Source organism: Silurus aristotelis, assembly GCF_946808225.1.
Source record: "Silurus aristotelis genome assembly, chromosome: 2".
Lineage (NCBI taxonomy): Eukaryota > Metazoa > Chordata > Actinopteri > Siluriformes > Siluridae > Silurus > Silurus aristotelis.
In genome coordinates this window covers 31,333,951-31,355,784 of record NC_139575.1, presented here as the reverse complement: position 1 = coordinate 31,355,784, position 21,834 = coordinate 31,333,951, and the positions used below count along the sequence as shown (strand labels likewise).

General features: G+C 40.5%; 1 protein-coding gene across 7 annotated transcripts in view; it reads right to left on the bottom strand.

Moving 5' to 3' along the window:
* The window catches only part of agap1 (ArfGAP with GTPase domain, ankyrin repeat and PH domain 1), a 143,742-nt gene that overhangs the window by 94,198 nt on the left and 27,710 nt on the right, over nucleotides 1-21,834 (bottom strand). Inside the window, exon 1 of one of the 7 annotated variants that reach the window (XM_083531803.1) lies at nucleotides 4,299-6,257. The exons of 4 other annotated variants lie outside the window; for them this stretch is intronic. In XM_083531803.1, the coding sequence (XP_083387929.1) occupies nucleotides 4,299-5,577 (1,279 nt within the window). In that variant the 5' untranslated portion in view covers nucleotides 5,578-6,257. Of the gene's footprint in view, nucleotides 1-4,298; nucleotides 6,258-21,834 lie in introns of those variants that run through there. 2 more of the 7 variants (XM_083531801.1, XM_083531802.1) reach the window with 2 other exon arrangements.

Genomic DNA, 21,834 nt, shown 5'->3' with positions numbered 1-21,834 from the left:
CAGAGAGAATGTTTTTCGAAAACCCCTTTGTTCTCTTTTCCACTAAAAAGTGTGTGTGTTTGTATAGAGACGTGGGTTGTGTAGTAACAGAGTGAGGACTATCTGGATCAGGGACGGGTGGCAATCCACAGGGACCTTGCTTGATCCCTGCACTGACAAGCCTGCTACTTAATTAACCGCAAGCTGTACGAGAGATAAACCGAGGAGCAAGAAATGTGAGCAATTTTCAGTGCCGCGAGCTATAGATCGTCTTTAATAGCAATAATTCTCAGAGCGCTACTCGAAGATGTGTACAGTTTTTGTGTATCCCTTTCAAATGTCGACCGATATAGTTTTTATTAAACACGCCCCACGTAAACAAATAAAACACATTCGCCTCCTTCTCACATTCAAACGGATTAAATGGATCCACAAACATTCCCAGTCTCATCTATATAACTATCACGGAAAAGCAACACGCTGCGAGAATGTAATCCGGCAAGGAGTGTAAGATGTGTTTCACAAATACATAACATTATAGTATCACTGATGCCATCGAGGAGTGAATAATAATCAGTGGGAGTGCTTGGATTACTGTAAGTCTATTTGCATGAGGCACAAGAAAGCGCGTGGCTACAGCGAGAGAGAAAGAGAGAGAGAGTGAAGGGAAAAGGAGGAGAAAGAAAATGATGGTAAGCTCATTAACAAACTTTGGAAGAATTCCCAGCGTCTTGATGTTGCTCGAGTCTGAAAACACCACCTGCCTACATGCTGTAAATTACAGAAACGATAAGCAAAAGGATCACAGCAGCTACAATGTCAGGCGAGTGACTCAGGCTTGCGGAACGACGCTCCGATGTATTCAGAGTTTCTAAAACGCTCGCGATAGAGATGCTGAGCAAAAAAATTCCAAACGTCCACTTGGGAATGGAGGAAAATAAAAAAACAAATTACCCTGCAGCACGGCTCCTACATCACACTTCGCTTGCATTCCGGTATGTCTACGGTCAAATGGCATCCTGGGACAATACACTCATAACCTACTAAGTAAGGAATGGAGGGTGGAAGAAAAAATAAATAAATAAAAGATGAAACAGCAACATTTCAGATGGATTGTCCGAGATACTGCGCTCTTCAACAAGGCTCATTATTTTTACACGGTTCTGCTTTTATGCCACTACACAGCCAGGACAAGCCACAGAGGGCTCGTTATGGCGTTTTTGTTGCCCTTAGACGCACACTGTAAGTTTTATGGGCTGGACGGATGAGGCATGTTGGGGAGAGGATATATAGAGGCTAGTACAAATGAGAAGTAAAAGCTCATGTAATAAATGCCTTGTAAAAGAAAAAAAAAAAAAACAATAAAAAAATATGTTACGTCTGAATAGAAAGATGGATGCACTTTTCTGATCGCACAATACAGCCATTTTTTATTTTAGTTTTTCTTTTAGACGGAAATCTCATGTCAGAACAGAGATCTTTAGTCACAATGTGACATTCAGCACTGGCTGATTCCAGCCTGAGATTTTAACACACAAAAAATAGTGCAGCCACCTTTAATTCACTTTCTTTAAAGTTAATAAGAAAAATATAAAGACGTTAATACATGAGTCTGGTGAGGCTGGAATAATTAACACCAGACTAGGAGATGAAGATCATGAACTGCACTGTAATCACTTGTTTCTAATGTTATGTCTTAAGTGCAAGCTCACATACTATAACATTTAGTGTTCTGCAATTAAAAGATAGTCTGGATATCACTTGATAGATCAAGGAAGACGAGACTAACATCCCTGCATTGGTTAGTACTGGCTCATACACCATTTTATTTGCTAGTATAGTAACCTCAACTCTTCTGGGAAGACGATCCACTAGATTTTGGAGGTTGGTTGTTGGAAATGTGTGCTCATTCAGCCAAAAAGGCTTTAGTCAAGTCAGGTCTGGTCTGATGTATTGTGAGGAAGCATGGGGTACAGTCAGTGTTCCAAATTATCCCAAGTGTTCAATAGAGGTCAGAGCTCTAAAGAAGGTAATTCAAGATCTTCCACTCCAATCCATGTAAACCATATCTTCATGGAACTCGCATTGTGCACAGGAACACGGTCATGCTGGAACAGTTTTGGGTCTCCTAGTTTAAGTGAAGGGAAAATTGAATGCCACATCCGAAGACGTCCTTTACAATTGTGTGTCTCCAATTTTGTGGTAATTTTATGGAAGAACCACAACATATGGCTAGAAAAGTGAGGTATTCAAATACTTTTGTCCATATATATTTGTGTGTGCGCGCCCCACCCTACAGACATACACTGCCACAAGAATCTACAGTCACATTCCTACCCAGTCCTCCATACTTCTAACATACATCACTTCTGCATGGCTGCAAATATAGGTCATGCACAAACAGGCACCAGTACCTGACACCATTAACCTCCATCCAGGAGACTCAATTCCTGCACCCCTGAGTTTAACCCTGTCATGAGATTGAGAGGAAATAGATAAGTAAATAAATACAGATGCTTTTCTGAAACTAAAAGTAGCTTGGGAATATATGCTGCTACTTCTGACATTTATTTAGGCAGCACGTTACTAAGAAAGAGCCAAGTTTCCAATACCAGGAATAATATGAGACTTGGAACAAAAACATTAAACAATAAAAAATAAAAAATAAATAAAAAAAAACATTTATCTGCTCCCTGTTGTTGTTTGTGGTAGTTTTAATCAACGTTCTTCAGGACAGGTCGTACAGAAATATTCAGGAGATTAGTAGAACACAAACTTTAGTGGATCACATGCCCTAGGCTTTCTGTTCCATATCCAGGAACATGCCAACATCCTGCTTTTATCTTGTGCAGGCGTGTAAACAAGGCCAGCGCTTTACTGTTTATGATCCTGGTTACTGAAAATATGCTTGCAGAACGGAGCCTTGAAAGCGATCTACGCGTAATAACGTCAGCGCATCCTCGATCGTGGCGTATGGAAACAAAACCCATAACGCAGTTCTGTGAGTTACATCACATGGAGCGGAACCATGCAGCGGAGACGGAACCCTTTTTTACAACCTGTTTCTACGCAGTAACACGTGACACCGAAAAAAAAGCTTGTTCTGTGCGCCAGAACTGAGGTGCTAATTGATCTGGAAAAAAAAGCGCATGCTCTGAATAGAAGACTCTCGAAGACACGAAAAATCAATCGCGCTTCGACATCAGGCAGCTTGCAGCACTGCTCTTACAACAACATAACACGACTGACAGTCAAAGATTGTCAGCTAGTTATCTAATTAGTGGCTATGCCTGGCAAAGGGAATACTGTCTTAACTTCAGGAATGCCTAAAGAATTCGCAGAATGTGGATGCAGCCATTCAGCACTGGTAATGTTACAACACATGCACACGACCTGCTGTAATCTAAACACACCAGACAGGTCACAGACTTTTGAAAACACGACCTCTTCGGTTAACCTCGGGAATAACTGGACTTGCTCATTTTTATACCAGTTTAAAGAAGAAAACAAAAAACACTTGAGGGCACACAGGCTTTATAGACAAAGGAAGTCAGTGTTTTGAAGCACTTTGCCCTCAGCAGACGAGACCGGCCTGTCTTTCGGGACATACGGCTCACCTCCAAGGTAGCAGATGGCCCTTGGCTTACACTCAGGCAGGTAATTCATTAAGAGCACTTTCAGAGCATACAAAGTATCTACCAGAAGCTCCCCTATTAACATATGATGGGAGGGTGTGTGTGGGTTGGGGGGGGGGGTGCATCTCTAGTGACCTGCTGTCACTAAGAACATTCAGAGATAGATAATGCATGCTGTAAAATGTCACTTTAAGTGACCAATTCACTGTTTTAGGTCTTTCCATTTAGCAAAGTAGGTCTTCCCTTTCAAAAGAAAAATGCAACTCTGCAAAAACCAGTTACATACAGATGCATGAATATCAATAGACATGGTCATTAACCGAGCCAATACAAATGAGGTAACCAGAGTAAACATCCTGCTCATACACACACACTGATCCATTTAATAAATTAAGATTAAGACTTCCCCCTAAACAGATGCACAAGCTGAAAAAAAGAAAGCGTTATGGAGAGAAAGAGGAGCAACTAAGGAAATTCTAGACATGCTATAATGAAACTCAAACACAAAGAGCCCTCAAGAATGGCAGCTAAACATCACCCTTGTGTCCAAAACAAACAAACGTCTCTCTAGTCCCCACCCCGACTTTTCACCACCAAACAGCTCCTGCTGACACATTCCCGATCTTTCGGATGTAACGGCAATTGCAGAAGAAGGGGGAAAAAAAAAACAGGAGATTGTATTACCATCCCGGAGGAAGCCGTTCACACTTTCGGTGCTGGACTGCGAGTAGCCCCTGATGACCCTCTTCTGGGAGTTCGTCAGTCCATTCTTACAAAAGGAGCGATTGCTGGGGCTGCTCAGTGGCGTCGAGGTACTGTCCTTCTTCAAGAAGATCCCGCTGAAGAAGCGAAGGAGCCTGCGTTCCTGGCCGCTAGAGCGAAGGCCAGCCGCTCTGAGAAAGCCCTCTTTCTCCACCAGGGGTTTCTCAGAGAGCCTGAGAAGATCACTGTTGTCCAGTGTGCGGTTTTTGCCCTTGGCGCGGTCCTTACGATTAGGTTCTTTCAAGGAGTCCTCCTGAACAAAGACCTCGTCCACTTCAAAAACGCTGTCCTTCTCAGGATCCTCAACGGCTGGGTTTTGCAAGACCACAGAGGATTGAGTCGGGGCCTCATCACGCCCAATGCAGCCTGAGCTGCTATGATGCTTCTCTTTGGAAAGGGCTCGAAGCCGCAGCAGCTCCCCTCCTGCCCAGTGGCGAAAGCTGAAACTCCGACGCAGCAAGCTTGGGTGCCTCTTGGCCGGTGGGGTTTGGGGTGTCTGCTTCTCAACATTTCCATCCTCTTTGGCAGGCAAAGAAGCAAAGCTGCTGTCCTTGGGACAACTGCCATCTTCTTCAGCTGCCTGATCTTCAGCCCCACATCTGCTGACCTGCTCTTCAGCACTCCTGGAAGTCTGGAGAATTCTGTTTAAATTAACACCCACACTTTCCCTGTTGCCAGCAGCTGTTCTGCAGCTTAACTCAGCACCAGCATCGTTAATTCCATTACTCTCATCCGTTGCCTTTGAACGCGAATCACTTTCATGCAGCTGAGTACCATTTTCTACCCGATCACTACCGTGAGCATCCTTTGGTGGTGTCCTGGTGCACGTTTCACTCGTTTCCATCGAGTTGTCCTTCCGCAAATTAAATGCCTTTCGAGAGATTTTCGACCTGCTGAGTTCCAACTGCCCGGTGCTGAATGTTCGGAAGTTCCTGTATGCCTGAGAAGACAGTTCGTCCGTTTCATCCTCCACTTCTTTGACCTGTTCCAGGAAACAACTACGCTGGATTTCTACAGAGCCTTCACGCCGATAAGCGCTCACCTTCGGGTTCTCCAGCCGTCGGGCCAGTGAAGCAGTTCCACTACCACCTTCTTGCAGGCTCTCCCTTTTCACTAAGGTAAGGGAGATCCTGTAAACAGTTTTCCTTTGCGGTGTGCCCCGATCCATCCTTTCTACGCAATTTCCATCAAGCAGAAACATTCTTTACAATTAAACAAATATATGTTGAAGAGTGAATACCTATAATACAGCAATAATAATAATAATAATAATAATAATAATAATAATAATAATAATAATAATAATAAAAATGACCAGTAATGTGGATATTAATTCAAGGGAATTTGAGTCATCTACACCTAAAACGCAATCGAGTACCGGACGTTCAGCTTTTCATCAACGAATAACGATCCGAAACAATACCGTCCTGAACTCCATCGGGTCGCCCAATTGTCCCGGGTCTACAGAAAAGTGCTCGCGCTGTAGTAAGTCCCGCTTTGCTATCCCGCAGAGACACTGTCCATCCTCAGAGAAAGCAGCACCTCGAACCGCAAGTCAAGCGGTGCTGCCTATTGTGCGCGCGCCGTCCCCGACCGCCGCACAGCACCGCGCCGCGCGCTCTCTCCGTCTCTCCGCTTTTGTTTGCGCCTCCGCGTGCTCGGGGTCATTCACACACGTGAAACACGCGTCCAGAGTCACGGTTTGCGCGCTGCACGACGAGGCTAATGGAAACGCGACGCCTGCAGCCGGAGATCCGTCTCCTCCTCCTCCTCAGATAGCGAGCTCTTTGCGAGACACGGATCCTCCGGCGCGTGCACGGCGCGCGCAAACAAAAAGTGGACTGGATTGGGAGCGCGCGTGCTGATGTTGCACGCTGCTTGCGTCACCCCGCTTCAGAACATTTCTTAGATATCTATTACGCGGCATAAAACCTTCCACTTTATGCCCATGAATTACAGATTATAACGTGAAAAGGATGCAAAAAGCATTTTCATGCAAAAACCTAACTAACTAACTAACTGGAGTTACAGATGGACAGCAGCGTTCGAGAGGAAAAGAAACGGGCATCCCGTGAAAAAATAAATATGCCTGTTAAAAGTCTGCTAATAAACGCGAAAAATGTGCAGAAGGCAACCGGGGGAAAAATACAGATTAAACGTTAAAAGGAGCACGTGATCCACGCCGGGATACGCAACCATCCACGAGCAGGAGGGGGCGGGGTTTATCGGTCTCCCTGTCAATCAAGGTGGTTTGGTAAAACAACCCGACTCACCTGAAGTCTCAAAGTCGAGGACAGACACGAGATGTTTTTCCCCCTTTTGTTCTTTTCTTTACATCCAATTTCATTTTTTACATCTTTGACTCTGATGAAGTGAGATGATCTTGGTTTAAGTTTTATTGGACGATTAAAACATGTGATCCAGTATTGCACACTAGACTCATTCATTAATTTCCAATACTGCTCATCATACATGTGGGAGCCTGGAGTCTACTGCATGGAGCTAAGGGGCACAAAGCAGGGGACATCATGGACAGAGTATTAACCAACTTCACTGCAGCCCACTGTGCATCACATACTCAAAACTGCTTGAAAATGCCAGTCAGATTAAAACGCATGTCTCTAAACTGGGGGAAAAAGCCGGAGTACCTTGTGAAAACCCCTGAAGCACAGAGAGAGCAGGGCGGAGGCAGATTTCAAATCCCCAACCCCAAAGGTAAAAGGCAAGGATCAAGGCTGTTTGTCACATACATACTGAATAGGTGATGTATGTTTCCAAATGTAACAAAAACAAACAACATACTGACACCCAAAAAAAGCAGAATATAGGGGAAAAAATCTATGTAATAAATACATACCAAAATATATTAAGATACCAAACATGTAAACCACCACAAAGACAAAATAAAGAAATACCAAAAAAAAATTAATATATAAAATAAAAAATAAATAAATAAAATGCTAAATATTTAATACACTCACAATCTGCAAAAAAACGCCTCAAATATGTTACCCTTAATAACTCAAACAGCCTTAACCCACCCAAAGCTCCACTCTTATCTACCCTGCATTCATCTCTTTATTGCCCCTCTCTCAGAGTATGAGGTGTCTGTAATAGATTACTCCTCTAATCTCCAATCAAAACTGGGTTTCACCTGACATTTGTGGTATCGTTACAGAGATTAAGTGTGGATTAGTAAAGGGTTCTTTAGTGCTCATTCTCGCTCGGCTGCTTTCTGCTTTTTTTTTTCTACACCATCTCCTCCCTTCCCAAGAGAGCACCACCTGCTCAATGTGCCTCCATCATGAGAAAGGTTCCTTCCAGCATCCCTTCCCCCTTCCTCATCACTCAAAACGCAAGTTTCCTTTAGGAAGTGTGTCGCTTTGCTTATTGCAAATATCCTCACGTGAACTAGACAGACAAATGACACTGTTTCAGGTAATTAATTCGAGTCTGCATGTAATAACAGTGTCACACACACACACACACGCACACAGATACACACACACACACACACACACACACACACACACACACACACACACATCTAGATAGATATTAAAATATCCAGATGGCTAGACAGACAAATCAGATATTTTTTTTCCATATATATAACTTTTGTTATGGACAAAAGTTTGTGAAACAACCGAGCACAAAATTCGTATTTTTGCTTTATAAACATCCCATTCCACATTTCAAACTGTGTTTGTGGAGATTTGTGCTCATTCAGCGCCTTAGTAAAGTCAGGCACTGATGTAGGGTGAGGAGACCCGGGGCGATCCAATCCAATGATGTTCAATAGGATTGAAGTCAGAGATCTATAACAGGCCACTCATGATCCACTTCAATCCATGTAAACCATATGTTCATAAAGCTGGATTTTGTGCACAGAAACACAGTCATGCTATAACATGGATGGGTATCCTAGTTCAAGTAAAGGAAAATTTTATGCTACTGCATCCAGACATTTTGTACAATTTTGTTCTTTTTTGTATGTCACATGGGCAGTAGTTTGGGCAGCTCTGGATTAAAACGAGCTGATATATACTATATGGATAAAAGTTGATGACACCTGACTTCGTAAGTGCCTTTTGAACACCCCAATCCACATTTATTCCCCTTTTACTGTTATAACCGCCACTCTTCTAAGACGATGTCCCACTAGATTTTAGAGATTTTGTGCCCATTCAGAAACAAAGAACATTATTAAAGTTAAGAGCTGATAAAAGATTTTAAAAAACATGGGAAGACCTGGTAGGTGTTCCAACTCATGTCAAAATGTTCAAGAGGGTTGAGACCTAGAGCTCTATACCAGGCCACAGAAGAGCTCCAACTCATATATTGTCGTGCGTTAAAAAAAACACGCACGGCATTTTGTCCTTATGCCTTATGCATTTTGTCCTTATGCCGTGCAGCTCAGAACACAGGTGAGGTGCGTTTTTTTTCGTTTCCGTTCGGAAATTTCATTGGTCTAATGTTATGGTGATCAGTTTTTTGGCTTGAAGTTTGTGAAACCGGGGAAAACCCAGGAAAAATTCACGGGGTTCAAAACGTGGGGAAAAAGTAGCGGCTTATAGTCCGAAAAATACGGTAGTTTTACTGTATCAGTGAAAAGTGGATGATCATGAATGACCTGCAATAGAGCACTGATCTCAACCCTACTGAACACCGTCAGGATGAATTGGAACGCAGACTGCACCCCTGGCCTCTTTATCAGTAAATCAGTAAATCACTAAATCAGTACCAGACTTTACTAACACCCTTTTGTCCGAATGAGCACAAATCTTCACAACCAGACTTCAAAATGTAGTAGAACATCTTCATAGGAGAGTGGAAGCCTTAAATAACATCAAATCAGGACTAAATTTCGAATGGAATGTTTAAAAGATTTGCTCAAATAGTGTATGTAGGCGTCTTCAAAAGATTTTTTAATGTTATATGCCTATGCTTTACTAGAGTCTGACCATCTGGCAGATTTGTCCTAAAGCATAGGTTTCTTTAGTAACCAAGCATTTTTTAACATTATCTAACTTAATTTTACAGAATTTGCTGAAAACTAGCTTGTCTTGTCTGATCAAGTTATCTTCATGTAGTACCTTGCGGAACTTCCTGCCTATGACTAATTTGATATAAAAGTGTTAGTTACAGCTCGGGGCTAACGCTGATTTGAGCTTGGTGCAAGAGGAAGGAGTTTCATTCCTTTTGCGCATGAAGTTCTTGAGTTATGGGAGAAACAATTCTGCACACTGTTCTGGAAATATTTCTTTCATTTAAGACACATTTATTGTTCCCACTGCTGCAGAGGCTATACAGATATAATGAGATATTATGAGAATATGTCTGTTCAAATAAAATGTGCAATCCAAACTTGGGCTTGGACCTGATTCACAAAAAAAAAAGAAGAAGAAATAAAAAATTAGGCACGAGCAATTCCATAAACAGGTGCAAGTACACTGAGTTTGCTTCGCCTTCTCGCCTTGCTCTGTTTTCCTTTCTTATTTCTTCATAACGTACTGGCTCAACAGCACCCTGGTTTTGTTTGTTAGAGCTGCAAAGCGATGACAGGATCAGTTTCACATAATGCCATCATTTTCTTCCAAAGCAGCTCTAATTGCAGAGAGGAAAAAGCCTGCAACAAGCAAGACTGCGGCGAATACATACACAAGGGGACACAAATTATACACCGACCTACACGGCCGAGTAACTTCAAACGCAAGCTGTCCTTTTATCATAGTCAAAGGCCCGACATGAGCAAAGCGTATACAGAGTAACGCAAGAGCTGTGTGAAGGACGTCGGACTGTTAAGAATACTTCACCTGCATTTCAAATGCAAAGCACGCGCGCTCTGAGTTTAAAGGTGGGATGAAAGGCGCATTCACAATAAACTAGCGCTGCAGCTATCGATGATATTAGTAATCGAGTTTTCTACCGTTTATTCTGTCGATTAATCCGATAAGAAGCACTTTGTCTTTATTAAAGAGCAATGCTGAATATACAAGAGAGAATAAGACGGGTCTCTTAAAATGAACATGTCATTCGTTTCCTTTTTTAGAAAAATTTACATTTTTGGTGCCAAAATTTTGGTAAAGAATATTTGGGAAACTTATTTAATTGCCATATTACATTAAAATGCAAATATACATATAAATATAAAAAAAAAAGATTTCAAATTCGAATAAAAGGGGTAAACGCACTGTACGGTTTTATGTTTTAGTTTGAAATCATCCCAAAATTTTTGGAAACTTCCATTTTTTATACTGTAGCGTCTTTTGTTTTTACCTGTCCAGAGCACTCGAGTTTAGCAGATGGTGTGTCAGTAATAATGGTCCGTGGGAAAACACATTGCTCTGTAGAGAGAGAGAGAGAGAGAGAGAGAGAGAGAGAGAGAGAGAGAGAGAGAGAGAGAGAGAGAGAGAGAGAGAGAGAGAGAGAGAGAGAGAGAGAGATAGATAGATAGATAGATAGATAGATAGATAGATAGATAGATAGATAGATAGATAGATAGATAGATAGATAGATAGATAGATAGATAGATAGATAGATAGATAGATAGATCGATCGATCTTAGATACATACAACTGTAAGTAGTTAAATGGACTAAATGAAGCATTGAGGCAAATAATATGTATTTACGTTATATTTGCGTCTTTGTATTCGGATTACTTGAGTTACTTGAGGAATAGTTTTAGCCCTACAAAAAACACGTACCCGGGAATGAAATCAGGCCTGTGTTTGGGTGTTTGTAGATGAATCTGAGATCTAAATAATGCACTAGGACTAAAAACACTTGAGTGAGTGAAAAGCCATTACCATTATGTAATCGGTGTACTTGCAGTCAATACAAACCCGAAGGCTATAGATACTGGTCCTAACACATCAGCAGCACTACACACGAGCTGAACATTGTGTTTCAAAATGGGAGCAGCTGCTGAAACAACAGTGTTTATTATCAGGTTCAGTAGTGAATGTTATTTAGCCTGTGCTGACAAAAGGACAAAGGCAAGTGATAATTACGGACCAAAATCGCTTAACTGCTGCTACAATAAAATCTGAAGCGAGCACACAAGTCACTGCCCTGGAGATGTCTGTATAAGCATCTGTACATGCACATTATACATCTGATCACATGCACATTATCAACTTGTGCTGTTAATATCATGAACAGCAGCTACGCTAATTCCTCTCCACTGCTTCTCTTTCTCTCCCCATCCCGAGGCTTCCTGAGGTTTGGCCAGCTCCAGTCACGTCCCACCTCGTGAAGATTATGGACCTATGGATGATCATGGAGAAGTAGATGCCGAGTGTTTATGACCAAACATGGTATATTAATATAGATTTATTATAGGAGTGTAACGGCACACTGTGCTGAACCGTTTCGTTACAAGACTTTCGGTAAGGTGCACGTGTATCGAATGCAATTCTTGTTTTACATGCTAAACATAGTTAAACATCTACGCAAGTTTGTTTGTTTAGTTTAGACCTCACACTCGCCTTGAATTAATTTGATTAATTCTATTTTATTTTTCTATATTTATTTTTAGAGGGGGAAGCGGTAGCCTACTGGTTAAGGCTTGGATCCAGAGGTTGTGGATTCGAGTCCCAGCCATACCAGGCTGCCACTCTTGGGCCCTTGAGCAAGGCCCTTAACTCCCCATGGATGCTCAGCTGTGGGAATGGGGATAAAGTACTCCGCATTGGACGGTCCCAAGCATGGCTGCGAAAGGAAGAGGGTGGGCGTTGGGCAAGCAGCCCGACCCCATAACAAAACTCCTACTGAAATGGCAAGTATGCCAGCAGGCCTTTGCTGCCCAATGCGCCTCATGGCACAGGAGGACTAAAATATTTTTTAATATATATTTATTTAGTTCTTTATTTATTGATATACTGTATATTTAAAAACGAAGCAGGCGTTTTATTTAGGATTATTAAATAAAATGTCAACTGTTGATTTCACAAATGTTAACAATAATAAACAACGTTAATAATAAATGACAAGCAAGTTGACAAAATGACAATGGGGACAAATAGCTTGAACTCACATAGGCAAATCAGTTGCTCTGCCATTTGCTTAGAAAACAGTCCACGCCAGTGCACAGTATTTATCATTAGACAAGAATATACAATAAAATGTTGTGCCACCAGAACAGCTGCCTTGGCTACGAGATGAGCATCATTCATCCTTGAGTGGTATTTGATGACACGATACTTTCTATCCATCAAAAATCCCCTGCAGGTCTCCATGAAGCTGTGTGTCATTTACATCCTTGTGAAACCATTCTATAAGCCCTGTTGATTGGGTGAGAGGCGGATGGAGAGATTTCAACGTGACAATGTCACTCAGACGAGGATGGGTTCTCTTTTGAGTCTGGTTCCTTTCGAGGATTCTTCCTCATACCATGTCAGAGAGATGCCACTGTCGCCACTGGTTTGCTCATTTAGGAACTTATAGGGACTAATCCCACGTTTAAAAAAATATACATATTTTTTTTTTATTTTTATTTGTTTCTGTAAAGCTGCTTTGGGATAATGTCAATTGCTATAGTACAAGTGCTATACAAATAAAATTTAATTTAACTAAATCCATCAGAATAACTTGGTTTTGATGAGATTTTTTCTGTTGGAGAACAAAACAAAACAAAAGGCCTGCAAAATAAATCCCCTGACAGCATAACAGAGGGGGTCAAGCCTACAGGGCTGGATCATACACATGCACTCGATCCCTTGCTGAGAATTCTGACTCATCCGATTAAATCGGGTTTATCCCTCCATCTCTGCAGATCCGCCATGCTTTTTTGCACAACCCCACTTTAAAATGTCTATTTGTATGTCACTGTAAAGAGCAGTTATTTGCTGCAACACTACTACAATATGCCTCTCTTGATAATCTGTTTCTGTACTCAATAACCTGAAAAACAGCTGCTATTCCGTATTGCACTAATGCACAAGCATTACAGTCATGTGACGGGCAGTTTTCAACTACTACAACCCTACTTACTTATCGATCTAAAACACATCCGGTCGAACAGCCTTTGTGACTAAACTGCCTGCTGCCATAATGAACCCCTTTCTCAAAGTCGATGAAATTGTTTCCTCATTCTATTGTGATCCATAATCAAGATCAGCCAACAAGAAAGTGATGTCCACCTAAGTACAGTTTTTGTACTCATCGGGTTTTAATCTGTCACTTAAAGCTGAAACAACTATTCGATAAAATCGATAATGAAATTCGTTGTCAGCAAATGCTGTCATCAATCAATTGGGCTGCTTAAGGTTCGGTTTAGTGTGACGCTAAGATAATGCAGCTGCTTGCGAAAATAGTGAAGAGTACAGGGTTAACCGGCAGCAGGAACAAGTGTGCAAGTCATCCAAGGCAGTGGGAGCATTTTATATTAAACGCAACAAAGAGAACTGTACCAGCAAGTTATGCAAAGCTGAGCTTGTGTGGCATGGAAGTACCACAGTGATGCACGAGCATGTGAAAAGAAAACACACTGGTGTCATGGATAAAGAAGAAACATCAGCACGGAAAGCAGAAACTGTATAATCCTCATCAAGTGTAAATAGTATAGTTTAATGAAGTGTTATTGTGTAAACTGTTTGTTTCTGTTCTGTCGTGACTCGCGAGCATCAGGTTGCGCGATAGTGATGGATTTGATTAAACGGGTGCTGTACATTTTTAGTCACTGTTGTGGTTTTCAGCGAACGCTTATGCATTTGTACACCAATGCGTATTTTTATCCTCCTTTTTTTTCCCCTTTTTTTCAAGCCTGTTAGCTTGCTGCGTTTCTTCTTTCCATTCTCTTTTTATAGCATTTGTCTACTACAACAGTAACTTAACTGTTTTGATTTTACTGCGTCTTTACTTTGTTTAGATGCTTTTTTCAATGTTTGTATATTTAATTTTTCCATCTATTATTTAATAATCATACACAATTAAATTCATTATATATTCTAGATGCTTAAATAATTTTTTTATTATATTTACTATTTTTTTTTAAACATGCTTGTAAACTTGCCATTGCAAAAAACAATACAAATGTTAATTTACACAAATTGCTTCACCTTTCATACTCAAATGCTGTTTTTCTTCATTAAAGATGGTTAAACTCAATATGTGGCTTTTTTTTTTTTTTTAAGTACACTTATATAAAAAAATACCCTGAATTAGGGTGTTTATATGGTTATAATAAGCAAAACATCTCAAATAAAATGTTTTATTATGCTTATTATATTTTATAATTATTATACAAATAATTGTCAGATGAATCGATTATCAAAATAATCATTAGTTGCAGCCCTTTTTACATCATCATAAATGGTCTGTATATTAACATACTGGGAGAAAAACAGTAGTTCTAAGTGAAATCAGACATTGAGCACTCCATATAACCTAAACGGCTCATTTCAAAACACCTCAGGGAAGATTTGACTAACATTGGTAGAGGATAGAATTTTGGAAAATACACGCACGCACGCACGCACGCACGCACGCACGCACGCACGCACGCACACACGCACACACGCACACACGCACACACGCACACACGCACACACGCACACACGCACACACGCACACACACACACACACACACACACACACACACACAAAGCCTGAACGAAACTGGTCGGAGAACACGGCTTTAAACATTCCTTTTCCTCACAGTACAAATGTCGTGATTAAAAGCAAGTTGAAAGATCATGGAAACACAACTACTTCTCTCTTCAAAGGTGCCAGGTGACACTTGCATTATGTGAGATTTGACAACCGGCTCTCACACTAATTATATGGAAGATAAGATAAGAGTAAAGCCAGCAGTCACACAGAAAGTGTTGAAATGAAAATGAGAAAAGAGCATGACCAGAATGCAGCAGGAACAACAGCTACACAGAGCTCAATAAGCAAAAAACTGCTTCGCAATCACCTCTTTTCATACATCCCACACAAAACTCCTCTGCTAAGAAAAATGCACAAAAACTCATCTACATGCATGAAAAAAATGACTCAGGACATATTATATTTATTTTTTTATATATATATATATATATATATATATATATATATATATATATATATATATATATATATATATATATATATAGGTGTGTATGATTCCAAGAACCGTACACACAGCAATGCATGCAGGTGGGAGCATCAGGATATATAGCAGCTTCTCTGCACACAGCACTAGTGCCTTAAATGTTATCAAAGGGAATATGAATAAAGTGAGGTACCAGAATATATTAGAGAAGAGTTTTCTCTCATCAGCCAAGAAACTGAATCCAGTCAGAAAGTGGAATTCTAAAAAGACAACAACCCAAACCATTCAGCCAATATAACTCAACAAGGCCATGCACGAGCTAACCAATCTCCAGACTTAAATTTGAGTTTGCAATTGCAAGTCCTAAACCAAATAAGCCAAACAGCTTTATAACAGTATTAGGTGTGCTGTTTATTTGTGAATTCTGTCCACTAGGTGGAATTAAATTTTTGTTTAGGTGTATGAACACATTGGAAACACATATTGGGTCACCTGACCCATGTGGTTATTTTCCAAACATGGCATGGCAATGCCCCTGTGCACAAAGTGAGCTCTTCGAAGATCTGGTTTACATGCTATGGAGAGGAAGCTCTTGAGTGGCTTGCTATAGAGCTCTGATCTCATACCTACTGAACACCTACTATTTGGGATAAACTGGAATGCTGACTGCACCCCAGGTCAAGTCAAGTCAAGTCAAGTTTATTTGTATAGCGCTTTTCACAACAGACATTGTCCCAAACCAGGTCTCCTTACCTACATCAGCACCTGCCTTTCAAAACACCCTTGTGGCTGATGAACACAAATATCTATAAACACAGTCCAAAATCTAGTGAAACATCTTCCCAGAAGAGTGAAGGGAATTATAAGAGCAAACTGGGACTAAATGTGGAATGCAATGTTTAGAAATCACATACCATACTTATGACCAGGTGACCCAATACAGTATTTCAAAGCACAATATTCACTATTGTTTGGATGTATGCTAAATAACAAAAACAAGTGTCTGAAAACGTGTTTCTTCCATGCACTCTGTATTATTTAAAGGGAATGAAACCAGTAAACAGCATTTTCATTTTCAGCGATCATTTGACTTGAACAATGTTCACTTTTTGTCTAAAAGACACTAGTAACTGTGCTTGAATCTTAAATATGATTGGGAGCCTGATTCTGGTGTGTTAACCAGTTGGGTTGAGAAGCCAGGGGGGGAAAAACAGCATACATACAGTAAAAAAAAAAAATAATTACCAATTAATAGTGACTGACTTGACCCACATGTTACTAGGTCAATAAATCCTGATTGTGAGTCACGATGTCAGATGACGAGCGCGCAGACACAACCTGCTAGACGAGACGGATGGGCAGACAAGTAATAAGAAAAACAACAAAGATAAGCTAACTAAAGCAAGAGTTCTTCAGTCAGTTCTCCACACTCAGTGGAGTGAGCAAGAATCCTCTGTGGCACTTTCATCCCAGATAAAAGGCTTACAAACAAAAAATCCCTGTTTTACATTTTGTTTCTGGATTTTTTTTTTTTTCTTTTCGCCCAATAACGGGAACATCTCATAATAGTACTTGTAACATCATTGATTCTTTCTTGTGCAGCTTGTGTAAAATTGCTGGTCTGTTTTGAGAGAGTAGATTTAAAAGCTTACCAGCATTGGGAATTGCAAGAGGGTCATCAAACACACAGTAAGTGTTTTCAATGCACTCATTCATGCTTATATATTATTCTGATACTATTTTAAAAATCATTCTAATTAGTGTTTAGGTAGTTTTTGTCCCGAAATGTTTCAATTTAGACACGGCAAGGGGGGTTGTGTCAGCGTATCAATCGAACAGGGGAATGAATGAGAGGAGACGGCGGATTAACCATTTTACTAATAGTGAATAGTGAATAAATGGGGACGGGGCTTCAGGAAAAATTGGTGAACAAAAACACTTGCACAGCTGTCACCCAATTCCAAAAAAAAATCCCAATAAGCACTGATTCTGATGCCAAGAAGCCACACCTCTTTAATAGTTTTTCACTATTAATTCCATACACCTCTAAATAAATGTAAATTCAAATGCAAATATTGATTACATACAAAATCTAATACAAATATTTGAACCCCAACCAGTTCCTGAGTTCCAGGACACTTTCTATATTACGCACATGTCCACGTGATGCTCAAATGCTATGTTTGCAATTGCAAAAAAAAAAAAAAAAAAAAGTGTAAAAGAGTTGGCAGATTTATAAACAGAAAAAGAAATGGTACTGCAAAATCCATAATCATGGGAAAACAAGCTGTAAATTGCACTGAAGCCAAACTGGCAGCATGACAGGAGCACGGTGCTTAATCAACCAGAAAATCTAGTCTTGTTTCTTATCTAAAACATGCCAGACTCTGCTCCCCGCTAAGCATCTCTATCAGCATTATCTCCTCTTAAGACCTGAACATGTAGAATCAGTAACATGCAGTGGGTTGTGTGATGGAGGAAGAGTGACAGTCGTGCAGTCCATGTGGCAGGGTTTAAACAGGGACCCTGTTTCAATCAACGAGGAAACACAAAGGAAACAGAGCAGAGGGTTTGTTTTTTTTCTCTGCCGAGCTCGAGAGTTTAGTGGGCCGGCATTAAGATGGAGATCAGGAAACCCAAAAGCCAGATGGGACCTGGCACTGCAGCGAAACAGAAAAGAGGTGCTCATACTTTATGTAGTCTGCATTTGAACACACCCTTGGCTACAGCTGCTGCCTCTTCTCCCACACACACACACGCACACACGCACACACGCACACACGCACACACGCACACACGCACACACGCACACACGCACACACGCACACACGTTATTCTCATTCTGCATCGCATTAAATATGAAACATGGTTCTGCAACGTTGTTTTCCCAGTTCTACACAGTAACAATGCTGTCTAACAAAGGCTTGAGTAAAGCGGGTTTGTGGAGCATCAGCTGCTCCGTGGTGGCTTCGGTGCAGAAATCTTTCTGCTCAATTCTGGTTACATGAATCTCACAAATTAAAAAAAAAATCTAACACGTACAAAGACAGAGAAATTGTTACACGCATGCAGATCGAAATCATAACGTTATCGAAATAGCAAATTGTGACAAATCATTGGGGATGAAAACATTTATTAAGTCGTTTGAAATGACGACTGTATTTTCAACGGAGTAAATATTATAGAGGAACGAGAGCTAGAGTCAGAGAAAGAGAGAGTGAGAGTCTGAGTGCATGTGAGAGAAGCATCACACTGCCTTTCATCCCCCTAAGGAGGCAGAAATTGGGTTAGTTATGAGAAAGAGAGAGAGAGAGAGAGAGAGAGAGAGAGAGAGAGAGAGAGAGAGAGAGCGAGAGAGAGAGCGAGAGAGAGAGAGAGTGTGTGAGTACAGACCCCCTGCTGGCACGTGCACACGCACTACTGAAAGCATGCATACTAAAACAGAAATAAGAATCACACATTTACTGAGATGCAAAAATACACACAGTATCCACGACTCTGCTCTCCTATATACAATATTAAACAATTACTAACAATTAGATGCTTATGTCATACATTATATGGACAAAAGTATGTGGACACCTGACTATAAGATTTGAAATTAAACATCCTGTTCCACATTTAGTCCCCATTTACAACCCATGTAAACCATTACCTTCATGGCGCTGGCTTGTGCACATAGCCATGCTAGAACAGGATTGAGTTCAAGTAAAGGGAAATATTTATGCTAACTCATCCAAAGACGTCCGATACAATTGCGTACCTTCAACTTTGTGGTAAGTTTGGAAAAGAAAAACATATGGCTGAATTCAGGTGTCCACATACTTTTGTCCATATACACGCAATCTTTAACTCTATGGTAAGATCAAATAAAAGATAAATAAATAAAAAAAAAAAGAGAGAGGAATGGATCTTACCTGTGAGGACCACCATGCACACGACAAGGACATGGAGAAAAAAAGAAGAAAACAAAATCATTAGGAGAAACGTTTTATACCATATACACTTCTATGCAACCTAAATGTATAGCAGCAGAGAGATGTGATAAACACAATCAAACATCATTCAAGAATTAAAAAAAACACTTGATTTTTCACACATTTTTCAATTCAAAAGGTCAGAAAAGTCGTAGCGTGAAGTGTAGTGCACTTCCTGTTATCTGAGCTTGTCCGAGAGATCACCTGCAAATGGCTAAGAACGTGTCCGAAATGCTTCAGAGGAAATTTTGAACACTTCTAGAGGTGTGAAATCCTCTTTGAAATAAAAAAAAAAGGTTCCGAGTGGGTTAAAGGTGCCATAAAATCCAGAGATGTTTACCCTGATTAGATTACATTACCAGAGCTAACAACCTTAACACACTGTGTGTAGGAGGTCTGAAATCTATTCACACCCGTATGTTAAAGTTATCACACAAAAACACACAAAATAAGAAGTGTTTCACTTTTCATTTCACTCCCCAATGTAACAGAGCATGAGCCAAACATCTGGAACCATGTATGCCATAGTCTATATTATTATACCATATTAACTGAAAGCCCCACCCCTTTCAGCCATGCTCTTGAGACTCACAAGGTGATCCTCCATTCTACAACAATAAATGTAAATATTTGGGTTTCCTGTTATGAAATAAAATCTCTACGTTTTCAAACAGAAGACAAGAATTTTGTCAACATCAGATAACTGGATTTAATAAAGATGCTGCTCATGAATATTAAATGAACATGAACATTTTGGCCTAAAATATTGACAAAATGTAAAGCGTAGCCCTACACAAATAACATTATAAAAACATAATGATGATCGCATACACTGTGCTGCCCATAACTTAGAGGCGTTCAGATCAGCCGATAGTAGACTTTACTGATACCGGTAGCTAGGTTAGATCGTACTTGCCGATTAATAAACATGCAAAATAGTAATGAACATTATTACAAAAATAATCATAAAAATGTGCTAAATGGATGAACTATATGAAATATTAATTAATAAATGTAATTATGTAATTCATAAATGATAAATAATAAATATAAAATAGAGCTCTCCGTGCAGCACGTAATCTCGCGCCTGAAAACAAAATGCGTGCCATGTCAGTGGTTCACCTCTAGAGGCTGCTGTCGTAATGAAAGAGAACCGATAGCCGACAGTTCCAGCAATCAGCTATAGGTGTTGAATAATCAGTTCAACTCTAGTTCAGACTGCTGCTGCCATCAAGCATAAAATGTTCTCATTTATACAACTAAGCGACTGAGGACCTTGCTCAAGGCTTGGTGCTGCTGGGATTTGTGACCCTCTGATCAGAAGTTCAACATCTTAACCACTGAGCTATCGCCTTATTTTCTAGGCTTTTTTGTTTTGAAAAATGCCTGTTCTGGATGATTATCTGCTGTTGATATCGTGCAGGACAATTTGAACATTTACAAGCCTAGTAGCTTGGGCTTACATTTTTCTATTATATTCGGTACCATTTTATAGCCTAGTGAGCTAAACCTCTGGAGATAAACCAAACATGAGGCTGCTTTTACATTTACATGCCTGGTGGATAAAATCATTACACTGATATGGTGGTGCGAAGTGAAGTGTAAACGAAGTTAAACACTTAAGCAAATACACACATCCTCCTGTTATTGTGAGACAGTGTTTGCTGTAAAATGGGGTGTGTGTGTCTGTTAAAGCAGTGAAGGAAGAAACGACAGCAAAATGTCGCAAAAAAGTCCTGATGAAGTGACCCAAACAAGACAGCAGTTTATAAGCGCATATATGTTATAAGAGTTCATTTCACCACGCATTTCATCCAAACTTGTAGCTGTGGCCATTCTCTTCTGCCACCAAGATCGATGCACACATACGCATGCACACATGGCACATGGTGTCTTCGAGCAAAGTGGCCAGAAAGCCAGCAGCTGAGCCATACCCCCCAGGGGCATCACCATGACACACATCCCGGCAAATTCTCCTTAATTATCCAACACCATTCACACCATATGTTCGTCCTTTAAATGTCCTGATAACTAACTTCTATCCCCTCATGCGCACCACCACTCTGCCCCGTATGAGGAGAAAGGAACTCAAAATGTAGCGACATTCAGCAAAAACATAAACAAGTGCAAAGAACAGACCAGAGCACAACAAGCGGGTTGTAAACACAAACGATGCAGTCGTGGACTTTGTTTTCTGAAGCGATGGACTCCATTTGGCGAGTGACTCATAAAATAACACACCATGTTCTGCCAGCTTGGAGAGGAAGCAATGGCCAGGTCAGTGTGAGACAGGAAGTCATGATGAGCCAATGAGGATTGTGCTTATTGATATGATCCTACGATGAGGATCTGATTGTGATACGAGCAAAACGCAGCGGAATGTTCCGATCGAAAGAATGAAGGCAGAGGTTGAAGCGGATTCAGTCCTGACATAAATGAAAC